This window comes from Nannospalax galili, unplaced genomic scaffold, assembly GCF_000622305.1.
Source record: "Nannospalax galili isolate Female #2095 unplaced genomic scaffold, S.galili_v1.0 scaffold132, whole genome shotgun sequence".
Lineage (NCBI taxonomy): Eukaryota > Metazoa > Chordata > Mammalia > Rodentia > Spalacidae > Nannospalax > Nannospalax galili.
This window is the reverse complement of record NW_008332644.1, coordinates 2,509,012-2,523,435: the sequence shown is the minus strand read 5'-3', so window position 1 is coordinate 2,523,435 and position 14,424 is coordinate 2,509,012. Positions and strand designations below refer to the sequence as shown.

At 40.6% G+C, this 14,424-nt stretch overlaps 1 protein-coding gene across 4 annotated transcripts in view; it reads left to right on the top strand.

Moving 5' to 3' along the window:
• Positions 1-14,424, top strand: part of Nt5c3a (5'-nucleotidase, cytosolic IIIA) — a 59,814-nt gene that overhangs the window by 35,732 nt on the left and 9,658 nt on the right. For 2 of the 4 annotated variants that reach the window (XM_029560860.1, XM_008827546.2), the window contains exons 2-3: positions 1,345-1,399; positions 11,813-11,911. In XM_029560860.1, coding sequence (XP_029416720.1) covers positions 1,364-1,399; positions 11,813-11,911 — 135 coding nt within the window. In that variant the 5' untranslated portion in view covers positions 1,345-1,363. The remainder of the gene's footprint in view (positions 1-1,344; positions 1,400-11,812; positions 11,912-14,424) is intronic. The other 2 variants (XM_029560859.1, XM_008827543.2) reach the window with 1 other exon arrangement.

The window sequence follows — 14,424 nt, the reverse complement described above, 5'->3', positions numbered from 1 at the left end:
CTAACAACTGTCTATAACTCCAGTTCCAGGGGATCTGACACCATCCTCTGTCCTCCACAGGCACCGCACAATATGAGTGCACTTACATACATGCCGGCAATACACTCATACACAAAAAAATAAATAAAAATAAAAAAGTAATTTTCTCTTAGAGTTATACTGTAGGTCAAAAATAATGATAAAGGGTATTTTCTTTTGGTTTAATGGATATAAATGCCACCCGGCCTCCTATAAATGCCGGTTAACTCAACAAGCACTGTCACTTACCTGCTCTGTACCAGACACTACACTAGGTGCAAACAACTCAAATCTTAATCATGCCGTGCCACACACACAAAAAAAAGATTTTAATATAAGAAAGTTTAGCAGACGCCGGAGTGGGTCCTGAAGCCCTATCCCTAGCCGAAGAGCTGTTGGCAGTTGATGCAAGTCACTTTTCTTTAGGAGTATGGCCACTGGTAGGTTCCCCAGTGGATGCTCCCCCCCCCCCCCCCCCGTAGGCACATATAGACAGCACTAACTGGACTAAGGGAGTTTGATTAATTAACCTCTCTAATTTAATTTTTAGAAGAAAATTGAAGGAAAAATTGGACTTTTGTATATTTTACTCTCCTGTATAGACTAGCACTATCAACACAAAATATTCTCACAAGCTTCACTCTTACATATAGAGAAAATGCTGATAAAATATCCTTGCAGAGCCTAGTGTGAGGCAGCTCCACCTGTAATTCCAGCACTGAGGGAAACCGAGGTAGGAGGATTGCTGTGGGTTTAAGGCCAGCCTGTGCTACAGAGTGAGACCCAGTCTTGGGAAAAAAAAAAAATACAAAAACAATTTTCAGTAAAGCCTATTCTATATAAATATCTTCTTCACTTTACCTCTTTAGTCAAATCTTATTAGCACTTTATAAGTTCTTTAATTTTTTTAATTATATGGATATGTGTTGTCTAGATTTGTTGTTTACACATGAGTGCAGGTGCCCAGGAAAGCTAGAAAAGTGTGTCTGACCCCTGGAGCTGGAGTTTGAGTTGTGAATGCTGGAATCAAACTTAGGGACTCTGGAAGAGAGATGGAGCCGTCTCTGCAGCCCTATAAGTTCTTATAGGAGCGTTTCAAACTCTTCATACAATATTTTCATCCTAAAACTTTGCTGAATAGAATAAATTATTTGCTAAGCATCTTAGAAAAGAAAACCAGAGGTTACAATTACTTGTTATTTAAGTCATACCAAAGTACCATCTTAGCATGTCATTAGCATACATGAAGAGACTGAAATGTATGTCTGTCATGTCACTGTACCTTTTTTCCTCTCTCTTCCTGTGACATCACCTGGGAAAATCCAGAACATTGGATAACCAAGAAATGACTAATCAGGAGTCTGCTGTACTTTTAGAAACGGTGGGTATTTGAACACTTCAATTCCACTTACGGATGCTGCATCGTCTCCATTTTTCTCTGTAACTAAATCATTATGAGACTGAAATTTGCTGTAGAACTTTCTCACGATTCTTGACACAAAATAGAACCTCAGGTTCTTACTGAATTGAATCTCACATATCTTTGAAAATCTTTTGCTTGAAATATACATTTCATAGTTCTTAGCATATAAAATGATTGCCACATTCTGGGGAGGTTTTTTGAAGATAAGTTCTCACTATACAGGCTGGGCTGACTTAGAATTTGAGATCCTCTTGCACCTTCCTGAGAGGTGATGCTGAGGTCACCTGAGATTAAAATCTTAATGTGTGCACCACCATGCCTGGTACTGGCATACACTTTATCCCTTTTCTTTGTTTGGTTTTGGTTTTTTTGAGACAAGGTCTCTTGTAGCCCAAGCTGGTTAAGCTCATATATAGCCAAGAATGACCTTGAGCGCCTGAATCTTCAGTCCCCACCTCCTGAGGGCTGAGACTACAGTAGGCATGCTCTGCCATACCTGACTTCTCATTCCTTCCTGTTGAATTTTCTTTGCTCAAGAGTACCATTCAGCATAATCAAAGTCTGATTTAAAGTGACAGGCATTCAGGGCCAGTGAAATAGCTCAGTAGTGGGTAAGGGCTTTTGCCATCAAGCCTGACCTGAGTTCCATCCCTGGGACCCGCATGATAGGAGAGAATTGACTCCAGAAAATGTCCTCTGATCTCTACATGCATATGGACACACAAAATTAATAAATACATTTTTAATTCTGGGGCTAGAGAGATGGCTCAGAGGTTAAGAGCACTGATTGCTCTTGCAGAGGACCCGGGTTCAATTCCCAGCACCTACATGGCGGCTATGAACCGTCCTTAACTCCAGTTCCAGGGAAATCCGAAGCCCTCTTCTGACCTCTGCAGCATTGCACAACGCGGGTGCACTCACTTACATGCAGGCAATACACTCATACACATAAAATAAATAAATAAAAATAATAAATAAAATATTCTTTTAAAAAAAGATTTTTAAAAAAGATTTAGATTCATTTTATTTTATATGAACACAGGTACTCACAGCGGCCAAAAGAAGGGATCAAATCCCCTGGAGCTGGAGTCACAGGCAGTAGTAAGCCATCTGATGTGGGTTCTGGAAACCAAAGTTGGGTCCTTTGGAAGAGCAGTAAGTGCTCTTAACCACTGAATCATCTCTCCAGCCTTAAGATTTTAAATTTTTTGATTACGAGTTATGTTGTGGGGTGTTGCTCACAGAGGCCAAAAAAGGACATCAGATCTGCTGGAGTTACGGGCGGTTGGCAGCCACCTGATATAGGTGCCGGGACCAGAACTCAGGTCCTCTGAAGAACAGCAATTGCTCTTAACCACTGAGCCATCTCTCCAGAACATTAAAAAAAAAAAAAAATTAAGAAAAAGAAAAGAAATGGTGTGAAACAGCTGGGAATATAGCTTGGTAATGGAATGCCTGCCTAGCATGCGTGAAGACCTCGGCTCAGTGCCCGAGGACTGCATAACACCCAGACATGGTGGTATACGCTTGTAATCTCAGTACCAGGAAGGTGGGTCAGGAATTCAAGATCATTCTTAGCTATATCATGAGTTCAAAGCCAGCTGGGTTACACGAGGTGCTGTTTTAAAACAGTCATGACAGGAAATGGTATGAAACTGCTGACATCATTTTGTTCTTATTTATGTTTAACATAAAGGTGTGCAGAGTTCCTTGCACACAGACCCCAAGAAGCAACATCTTCTGTCTGTAGCAGTGCTGTAGCCATGGGAGGCCACAGCGGTACATTAGTGCTCTGTATTTGCAACAATTAAAAAAAAAATCCTGATCATGACTAGGAGCTGGACATGGTCACATAAACCTGTAATCCCAGCATTTGGGAGGCAGAGGCAGGAGTATTCCCACAAGTTCTAGGCGATTCTGGGCCTAGTACCACACCAGCTACCAGCCAGGGCTATGCAGCAAGATCTTGTCTTTTTATTCCTTCTGTTCATGTTTTTTTTTTTTGGAGGGGGGGGGCTGTTTGAGACAGGGGCCTCCCTGTAGCCCCAGCTGGCCTGGAACTCACTATGTGGACTAAGCTGGCCTTGAACTCAGAGATCTGCCTGCCTCTGCCTCCCAAGTGCTGGGATTAGAGGTGTGCGCCACCACGCTTGGCTTTTATTCCCTTTTTAAAAAACTAGTACATAAAACTAAAATTGTGCATTTTCATAAGACACTGTTAAAATATCATTTCTTTAGGTAAAGAACATTCAAAATCCTAGAAGCTTGTTGAATATACAGTACATAATTATTATCAGTACTGTGTAATAACACACCAGAACTACTTCTTCCTGTCTAAGAGTACCTACCAATCAAATAAAATGAAGTTTTTAAAAGGACAGCTGCCTGTGAGCTTTCTATTTTCTTTTCTGTTGTTTTTGTTATTGTTCCTCTTTTTTATTTTCTTTACCCTTCTCTTTCAAGCTTCTGGTTTGAGCCTGTAAACTAGAACATGACTTAGCAAGCAAATAGCTTTGTTATACTTAATAAATCTCATTTTCAATTTCCCACAGCTACTGTATGATTAAAGGTGAAAGTTGGCTCAAAGTGATCATTTTAAGCATCCACTTAGCCGGGTGTAGTGGCTCATGCCTGTAATCCCAGCCCTTGAAAGGGTGACACAGGAGAACGGTCACAGTTAAAGCCTAGACTACTGAGTAAGACCCTGAGAGATGGCTCAGCAGTAAAGAGCACTGGTGGTTCTTGCAGAGGACCCAGGTTTGGTTCCCAGAGCCTACATGGCAGCTAACAACTGTCCTAACTTCAATTCCAGGGGATCCGATGCCCCCTTCTGACTTCCTCAGGCACTGCACAAGATGGGTGCACTTACATACATGCAGGCAGTACACTCATACATAAAATGTTTCTAAATAAATAAATATTTAATTAAAAGTGGAATAAAATAATAAAACATCAATTTAGTTATTACTGTCAGATTAAAGTGTGTGAAGTTGTTTTTACTTTGCTTTGTCACTCTGTAACCTGTCTCAAACTCAAGGTCCTCCTGCTTTAGCCTCTAAGGGCTGGCGTTATGGGTATGCCAGCACCCCGGCTTGAAATTGTTTCAGTATGACAAATAGTCTAATAGTGCCAGTGCACATGACTTACATGATCACTGTCTCCATTGCATGATTGCACTTGACTCGTTGGAATTGTGCATCTATTTCTGTGTATAGAATTCAACCAGTGAAAAACTAATTTTCTTGATTTTTTTTTTTAACTGAACTGATGTAGGAATTTCCTACCATAAAAATAATGTAATGATCTGGGCATGATGGCACACATCTTTAATTCCAGTCTACAGGAGGCAGAGGGAGGCAGATCTCTGTGAGTTCAAGGCCAGCCTCGTCTGGATAGCAATTCTAGGCCAGCCAGGGCTACATAGTAAAACTTTGTCTCAATAATAATAATAATATAATGAGGAGATAGAAAGATGGCTCAGAAGTTAGAAGCACACACAGCTTTTGCAGAGGACCATAGTTCAGTTCCCAGCACCCACATCAGATGGCTCACAGGAGCCTGTACCTCCAGCTCCAGGGAGATCCAGCACCTCTGGCCTATATGGGCACATACACACACACACACACACACACACACACACACACACACACACACACACATATGCACACACACTTAAAATACATTTCCATATGAAAAATGTAATATTAATGGCATGCTTTATGTAGTTTGCTGACCTTGGGACCTGGAAGCCTGAAGCATGTGTCTGTTTTAGAAGGAAGTACTCAGTGACAATTACTGAGACTGTTAAGGAAAAACAAGTCAAATAATTGTTTTTTAACTATCATTGTATTAATTTATACAATCTTACCTTGAAGTTGTGTTTTCTGCAATACGATTTTACACTGATAAATCCATAGGTTGTTACTCCTAACTTCTTGTGCTCTGGCCCCAAATCTTTCCCTCCCACCTTCACACACTCTGTTCCCTGTACATTAGTACAGCGGTTCTCTGCCCCACATTTGACCTCTCCAGTCTCAGCACATCAGATCCTGCTTCTCTTCAAGCTGAACTTGCTTGGCTCTTCCTCCTATTTCTTCTCCATTTCTTTTGTTCCTCTTCTCTCTCTCCTGGACTTCCTGGTGATATGTCAGTTATTTAGGTTTCAGTATTACAGTCCATGTTAGACAATATGCACCTTGAATGTATGGTGTGCATATTATCTTCATGTTTCTCACAAAGCTACTTAATGCATTGTCTGGGACTTAATGACTATATATGGAGCACCAATAAATGAAGGAATTTTGTGCTTTCTTCCTTATTTTGGAGACAGGCCAAATATGTGATAGACAGAGGCGATGTTATTAAAACTTAGTAGTATGTAATCTTCCAAATACATTTGGATCTGCCTATTTATGTGGGCAAATGGACGAGGCCTAATAGGTAACTTTGGATGTGTACATGGTATTTCACTGTTGCTTCTTTTTACCAGTGCACTCTTGCAGCCTAACACCAACAACAAATTGAACAATGGTTGTATTTTCAGGTTAGGAATAACAATGCATTATTATAAATAGAATGTATTTTGAGGTATTAGATTAAGTCAAAATTAACATTGTAATTATTACATTGTTGCTTTAAAAAAGAAAAATATTATTTTCTTTTCATCAGAGAAGATGAAAATGTGGACCATTGCTTATTGACTGTAGCATCATCTTAATCAAACAAATTTCAAGACAGTTCAAAATAACTTGCCCTCCAGATTTGTAGTATGATTTTTTGGTATGGTTTTTATTGAATTTTTGTGTATTTCAAACAAAACATCTTAATCATCTTTATGCCCCCTCCCCCATCCAAACCCTCCCATATGTCCTCCACTGGATTTCATGCATTCTGTCATTTACATTAAGGCTTATCGAGTTAGTGTACCCAGATGTCCCTCAATGCAAGTTCATCCACTGGGGTCTAGTCAGCCTATCTAGAGTCTCCCTTAAAGAGGACCACCCAGTAGTAATCAGCTCACCCAGTAGTAATCAGCTGCCAGTAGTTCTTTGGCTAAGGTTGGGGTCTGCTGCCCATTTTCCCAGTTCTATGCTGGGGTTTTGTCCGCTTGAGTTTGCACTGGTCTTGTGTGTGCTGACACCATTGCTGCAGGGTCATATGAGCAGGGTCCCAGGACCCTGTAAGATACTCTTTCCATATGGTCATGTACCTCCTCCCCTGTCTCTTTCACTCTTTCCACCCCCTCTTCTACAGTGGTCCCTGAGCCCTGGGTACATGAAGTTTAATATAGGAGTCCTGTCCAAGGACCCATACTCTGCAGACTCTTATTCTCTATGCTTTCGTCATTTGTGACCCTTTGTGTTTATTGCACTCCGCTGCATGAGGGAGCTTCGTTGATGAGAGTTGAGAAATGCATTAGTGTTCTCTCTACCCCGTTCCACTGTGTTCCATGAGCTTTAGGTATAGATGTTCCATTGTAGATGTGTCACTTAGGGTCGGGCATTTCACAGATACTTATTCTCTTTGTGACCAGTTGTGGAACTCTTGTTTGTTTCAAAAGAAGCTTCTTTGATGAGTGAGTATGATTATTTTATGTATCACCAAACCAGATCTTTTTTTGTGTGTGTGGTCTTTTTGAGAAAGGGTCTCCCTGTAGTCCCAGCTGGCCTGGAATTCACTATGTAGACTAGGCTGGCCTTGAACTCAGAGATCCATCTGCCTCTGTCTCCCAAGAGCTGGGATTAAATGTGTCCACCACGACTACCAGATCTTTTTTTTTAATCCAATCTAGGCATTATGGTACACTCCTTTAATCACAGCACTTGGGAAACTGAGACAAGAGAGTCAAGACTTTTAAGGCATCCTGGGCTACATAGCAAGACCCTGTTTCAAAAAGGAAAAAGGAAATAAATTATTTCTTCATATTCCTGAAGTGTACTGCTGTGATTTTGTGTTTGCTTGCTTGCTTTTTAGACAGGGTCTTATGATCTCGTGTAGCTGAGGCTTACCTCCAATTCCTAATCCTCCTGCCTCCACTTCCTGAGTACTAAGGACAGAGTCTTGCTATATAGCTAAGGCTAGCCTTGAACTGTCATCCTCCTGCCTCTGCTTCACAAGTTCTGACTTACAGGTATGTAGCGCCACCACCAGCCTCTTTGACATGTTTTGTACTGAAGCTTTTGGTTCTGTTTCCTAGTTTAGGCTACATTCTAAATATGAGTAAATTCCCGGTGTCTTAAGTTCCTGAGAACTGTTTCAGTGACAGTGTATGTATGTTTCAGCAAAACCATAGTATACGTACAGATCATTTAGTCTCTCTGTGCATCTTCCTTTCTTCCTTTGCTACAGTTGAATTTGGTCCTTACAGATGCTAGGCTAGTACTCTACAGTGAGCCTCGGCCCAGTCCTTGTATTTCTTACACCTGTGTCATCCACCCCATTGTGTTCCCTGGAGAAGAAAGTAACTGCACGCCCTTTCTTCTGTCCTCTTCAGTCCTTATGCCCTCCAGAGTGCCTTGGGTATGCACTGCATATTTACTGGAACAAGTGCTTGTCTGTTCTAGAGGCAAAGCCACAGATGCCGCATTGCTTCTCATTTGTATGTAGTGATCAGCATATATGACAGAATGCATGAAATCCAGATAAGGGAGGAGGTAAATATGATAAATGTGATTAAGATATATTGTATGAAATGCCAAAATTTGAATAAAAATATATATTGTAAAAAATATTATAATTGTTATTCACACAGAAACTAGCCTTTGAAAATTTTAAAGAACAAGTTGAGCTGTCAGCAGACTTTTCAATTTGCTTATTATTGAAAGTAAATAAGGGAAGCTCAAGCCAGACAGAATCCCACCATAGTGGTGGGGAAGTGGGTAAGAAGCCCCAGCCTTCGCTGAGGAACTGTCAGCAACCGATAACTACTGGGAGAGGGGGAGTTGGTTTTCTCCAGGGGTGTGGCACTAGACAGGTTAACCAGGCTCCAGTGGTTAGATACACACCGAAGGATATTTGGGGACAAAAACTTGGCTCAGTAGGCCTTAACATATATGACTGAGTATATGAAACCCGGTAAGGGGGCTACAAGAGGGGTACAGATAGGGGAGAGGGTCTGAAATTCAAAAAATTCAATAAAAAATTATTTTTTAAGAAAGAAAGGGACTCAAATTTCTCATAATTGGTAGTAAAAAGAACATATAATAAGCCATAACATAAAACGTAGAAGAACTACTGGTGAGAATCAAGGTGGTTGATGGGAGCCACCAGGAGGCCTTGGTGCTATGCTTTCATTATCTGAACCTTGAGAGTATGGTTTGCTTGAGGCAAGACATTTTACTCAGTAAGAAATAAAATACTCCGTACTGTGGGTGAGAACGTTGTTAGTGATGTAATCCTTTGTTGCTCTCACTATAATGAGTTAGGCTTCTTTAAAGAAGGGTATGTACAGGTAAATGCCACAGAGGCCAGAAGGTGTTGGATCCACTGGAGCTGGAGTTACAGGTGGTTGTGAGCTGCCAGGCATGGCTGCTGGGAACTGAACTCGGGTCTTCTGTAAGAGCAGCAAGCGCTCTCAACTGCTGAGCCATATCTCTAGCACCCATGGGTTGGTTATTGAACCAAGTATGTGCTTTTCCCAGCTAAGCTGTTTGTAAGGATGTTGTAGAAAGGGTGCTTCAAAGCTTCAGTGGCCCTTAATATTCAGCAAGAGAGCACTGGTTCACATCGCCCCTCTAGCCTCTAGCAGGAGTGTCTGGCCCTAAGTAGACACACAGTATTTTTGATGAGAGCGTATGAGAGAAGATAGGTATATGGCAATTAATATCTGTTTGACTTACCTATTGAAAAATTGTTATTAAATACATATTTCAGTAACCTTTAACCCATTATAAAACTTTTAATTTGGGGCATTATGTGCGTGTGGTATATGTGTGTGTTCATGTGTGTTCATGCATGTGGAGGCCAGAAGGCAGCCTCAGGCGTTTTCCTCCATTGCTCTTACCTAATCTTTGGAACAGGGTCTCTTTGAACCCAACTCTCTCTGATTTGGCTAGACTCGCTGACCAGCGAGCACAGGAATCCCAACTCAGGACTTCATATTGTCCAGAAAGCCCTTTATCAGCTGAGCCATCTCCCTTCCGGCCCCACTGAGATTCCAGGTCTAGTTAAGTTAAAAGCATCACAGTGTCAAAGTTTGGTTGCATTGCAAGTAGTCCTGTCTTTGTTTTAAAATATGGCTTTTGCCGGGCATGGTGGTGCACGCCTTTGTTCTCCATGGTGAATCCAGGACAGCTGGGGCTACAGGGAGACCCTGTCTCAAAAAGACAAAAAAAAAAAATACGGCTCTTAAAACTAAGCGTGTAGGGCTAGGGATATAGTTAGTGATGGAGCTCATACATTCAAGGTCTTGGATTTAACTCCCTGCACTTCCCCTACCAAAAAATAAAAGCCAAATTAAATATAGGACTTTCATAAGAAAATTTCACGGTACTACCCTTTCCTACACACTTCTGTTATCATCTTCCAGTCTTTGGAAAATGGTCTGGCCTTTTCTTAATTCATTTTTTTAACTCTGATAGGAACAACATGGGAACTAATAGACATTTAATCTAGTGAGAGTCTCTTGAAACAGACATTATATCTAAGGAATTTTTATGAGATATAGTAATATTGATGATAGAGGAAGGGGGGAGGAGGGAGGAGGGCAAACCAGTTTCTAGTGCAATCATATAGAGCTATAACGAGATGCTGTTGCTTTTGTACATCATGATAGAGTATAAAACGATCTGTAATCTCCTCATGCCCATATTCTGTCCACTACCATGCAAGTGCCATGCTTCCTGAACTCATAGTCCTCTGGTCAGTTTCTATCTACTTTTGGTAGAAGTCAAACAAGAAACGATACCTAACAAAGTTGTTGAGCAACGCTAAAGCTCTCCATGACCTAGTCCAGAGCAGCCCACGTCTAGGGACTTTCTAGAAGTTATCATACCTTGAAAAGGTCTGTTCTTATGCTAAGAACAATTAATAACTCATTTGGGATATGGTACAAGGAAAGAATCAATGCTATCTGTGGCCATGCCACAGTATGGCAGGCAGTGCCTGAACAAAGCAGGTCTATAAAGCTAACTAGATTTAAATAAGCTGATTGGTTAAACAATAGAAAAGCATATTGAATAGATAATTTTAAATGATCTCAAAACATAAGATTAACTTACGTTTTAATTGACTTAACTTCATTTTAGTTAAATTAATTTTAAAAACTTGAGATTTCTCCATGTTGTCAGGGCCAGCCTCAAACTCCTGAGCTCAAGTGACCCACCACCACCTTCTGAGCAGTTAGGCCTCTCAGGAAGCCCCAGTGTGGTATTTTTGTTGTTTGTTTTTTAGTGGGTTGTTTGGTTTGGTGTTTTTTTTTCTGAGACAAAGTTCTCACTGTACAGCCCTGGCTGCCCTGAAACTTGCTATGTAGATCTTCCTGGCCTCAAACTCAGAGATCGCTAGCTTCTGCCTCCCAAGTGACTGCTGGGATCAAAGGTGTGTACCACCATGGGCCAGCACATGTTAAGTTAAATCTTTCTTTCTTTCTTTCTCCTTTCTTTCTTTTTCTTTCCTTTTCCTTTCTTTTCTTTCTTTCTTTTTCTCTTTTTCTTTTCCTTTTTAGTGCTACCAGGGCCTTGCACATGCTAGAGAAGAGCTCTGCCATTTAAGCTGCATCCCACTGCTCCACAAATTAAACTTTAGGCAAAAAGTTCCTTAGAAGAAATAATTCTGTCATCCCGGGCATGGTGGCACACGCCTTGCATCCCAGCACTCAGGAGGCAGAGGCACGCAGATCTCTGTGAGTCCCAGGCCAGCTGGGGCTGGGAGACCCTGTCTCCAAAAGACCAAAAAGAAAAGAAATAATTCTGTCACAAAATTAAGATACAGTCTCTTGGATTCTGTTTTGATTAATGACCGTTTTATTTTGTGTTATTTTTATATAATTTTTGGTGAGCCACATTACTTATATAATTATATAAGAAGAATTATACAAAGTAAATGAACCATAAATATATAGGGGTTTTCTATATGTGAGGCATGGAATGTGAGACAGGCTTTTGCCGTGCAGCCCCAGCTGGCCTTAAAGTCAAGTTCCTCCTTCCTCGGCCTCCAAGCATGCTAGGATTACAAGTTTGTGCTGCCACTGTATAATCTTTTTCTTAATTTTCTAGATGGAAATAGTTAGGTGCTTCAAATATTTTTGTGTGTATAAATAATCATCTGATAAGGTCTCAAAATTTTCATGATTTTTGTGTAAGCTCCTCCTTGGTATGGAAGGAACCTGGTAGAGGAGTAACTGAAAGTAGTTCATTTCTGTTCACTTTTCAGATGCCAGAATTCCAGAAAAGTTCTGTTCGTATCAAGAACCCTACAAGAGTAGAAGAAATTATCTGTGGTCTTATTAAAGGCGGAGCTGCCAAACTTCAGGTGACTAATGAATTATCAAGAAGCAACATTTATTAGTAAGCTTTTAGTTTTTAAAACACTGAAGTAGACTCATTCCATGTGGGGGGGGTAGTAATAGAGTGCTTGGTCGGCATGCAGAGCCCGGGGTTCAGTCCCTAGTAACTACCAGAAAGCAGCAGCTTCATTCACCCCCTATTTTGAGAGAATAGGGGATGTTTAATAAGTAACTTTAACAGACATTTTTTGCCTGTACTTTGGGAATGTAAAATCTAAAAACTGTTATCTAGAGTTGGTCTAAAATACTCTTATTTGGAAACAACCAAGGATGTTGCCTTGCCGAGCACGAATTCCATCACTGAGTTACCCCCAGATAGCTAGCTTTTTTCTTTAGAACTAAATTCTAAGTAACTAATACCTTACACTAATATTAAACAGTTTCAATAATGATATTTAGAAGTGCACAGTTTCTAGTTACTGTCCTATATTTTAGTTAGCTAAGTCATTGTCAAAGTATAACTTTATAAGGGGAAAATTGAACTTCACAACTTTCTCTCTCATTGTGGGTTTGGGGATTTTTAATGTTTTGTGGGTTTGTTTTGTTTCTTGTTTGTTTGTTATTTGTTTTTATTTGATTGGTTGGGTTCTTTCAGTTTGGTTTTTGTTTTGTTTTATTTGCCTCCACCTTCCAAGTGCTGGAATCACAGGTGCGCATCATCACTGACTCAAGTTTAATTTTTTTAAGTATAGCAGATCAAATGGAAAAGAACTGAAGAAGTTGTTTAGTCCAACTTTGCTATTGGAACTTTCCAGTAGCTTATTTGTTATATTTTGAAGTGGTATTTTTCCTCTGTTAGGCATCACTAAACTTTAAGAATATCCTTCCAAATTTAATTTTATTATTATTCCCATCTAAAACTCATATATGTGGAGTTACTTTCCCAACTATGTGTTTTAGTAATGTTCAGCCTAAGGTACTGTTGTATGTTATGAACTCACTTTTTAGACAACTGAAAAGGTATTAGTTATCTTAAAAAAAGAAAGAAAAAAACATTGAGGAAGGGCCCTTGTTAGAGAAACAGCTGAGTGGTAAAGCACTACCCAGGTTCGATTGGAGCCATTGAAGAGCTGGATGCAGTGCCCTGCATCTGTAACCCCAGTGGCAAAATGGGAGGCAGAGACAAGAGAACCTTCTGGAAGCCAGCTAGTCTGGAGTACTCAGTATGGGGTAGCAGAAACAAGAACGACCCTGCCTCAAGAAAGTGGAAGGTCAGATTCCTGGAAGTTGCCCTCTGACCTCCACACATGCTATAGGGTAGGGCACACCCAATCTCAAACACACATCTCTGAAACACACAACTGAACAATATTCAGTTGAGAAAATAATCGTTTAAATGGTGTGTTGCATGGATCAGATGAGGAACCTCACCTGAAAAGCCACATGGCTCTACTATTTACATGCTATTTCAACATATCTCATTGATTAGGGTAATTTATCTTTAAAAATAAGCAACTTGGGGCTGGAGAGATGGCTCCGCAGTTAAGCGCACTGACTGCTCTTGCAGAGGACCCGGGTTTGATTCCCAGCACCCACATGGCAGCTACTAACTGTCCTTAACTCCAGTTCAAGGGGAATCCGAAGCCCTCTTCCATTGCATGACATGGGTGCACTCACATACATGCAGGCGATACACTCATACACATAAAATAAAAATAGTAAATAAAATATTAAAAATAAAAAATAAGCAACTTAAATCTAATACATAACAGAGTCGGTAACTAAAGAGCTTTGTATCTTAATAGTGCCCACTGCTGTTTTGTAGGCTAACCAAAGAGTAACCAAATCGCGTGCAATTGCAGATTCCTGTACTGATTGATCACATTTTAATGAATGACTAAAAATAGGGTATTTGGGACTGAAGAGATGGCTCAGCAGTTAAGAGTGCCAGCTGCTCTTGCAAAAGACCTGAGTTTAGTTCCCAGTACCCACACTGGGCCTCTCCCAACCACCTGTAACTCCAGCTCCAGGGGTACAATGCTCTTTTCTGGCTGCCACCAGCACTGCACTCATGTGCACGTGTGCACAGACACACACACACACACACACACACACACACACACACACACATTAAAAAGCAAATATTTTTAAATAGGGTACTTATACATACATACATATGCAATTAAAAATAAAAATAATTTGAGAGGAGGGCTGGAGAGATGGCCAGTGGTTTAGAGCACTGGCTGGTCTTGCAGAGGACCTGGGTTTGGTTCCCAGCACCCACATGATAGCTAATAACCATCTGGAACTCAAGTTACAGGGTATCCGACACCCTCTTCTGACCTCCGCTGTCATTGCATGACACAGATGCACTTACATGCAAGCAACACACTCATACGCATAAAATAAAAATAATAAAATATTTTAAAATAAATGTAATTTTTAAATAGGTTATTTCAAGGTTGGTGGCACTCTCTGAGTTTGAGATCAGCCTGGTTTACATGGTGAGTTCCAAGCCAGCTAGAGAAACACAGGGAGA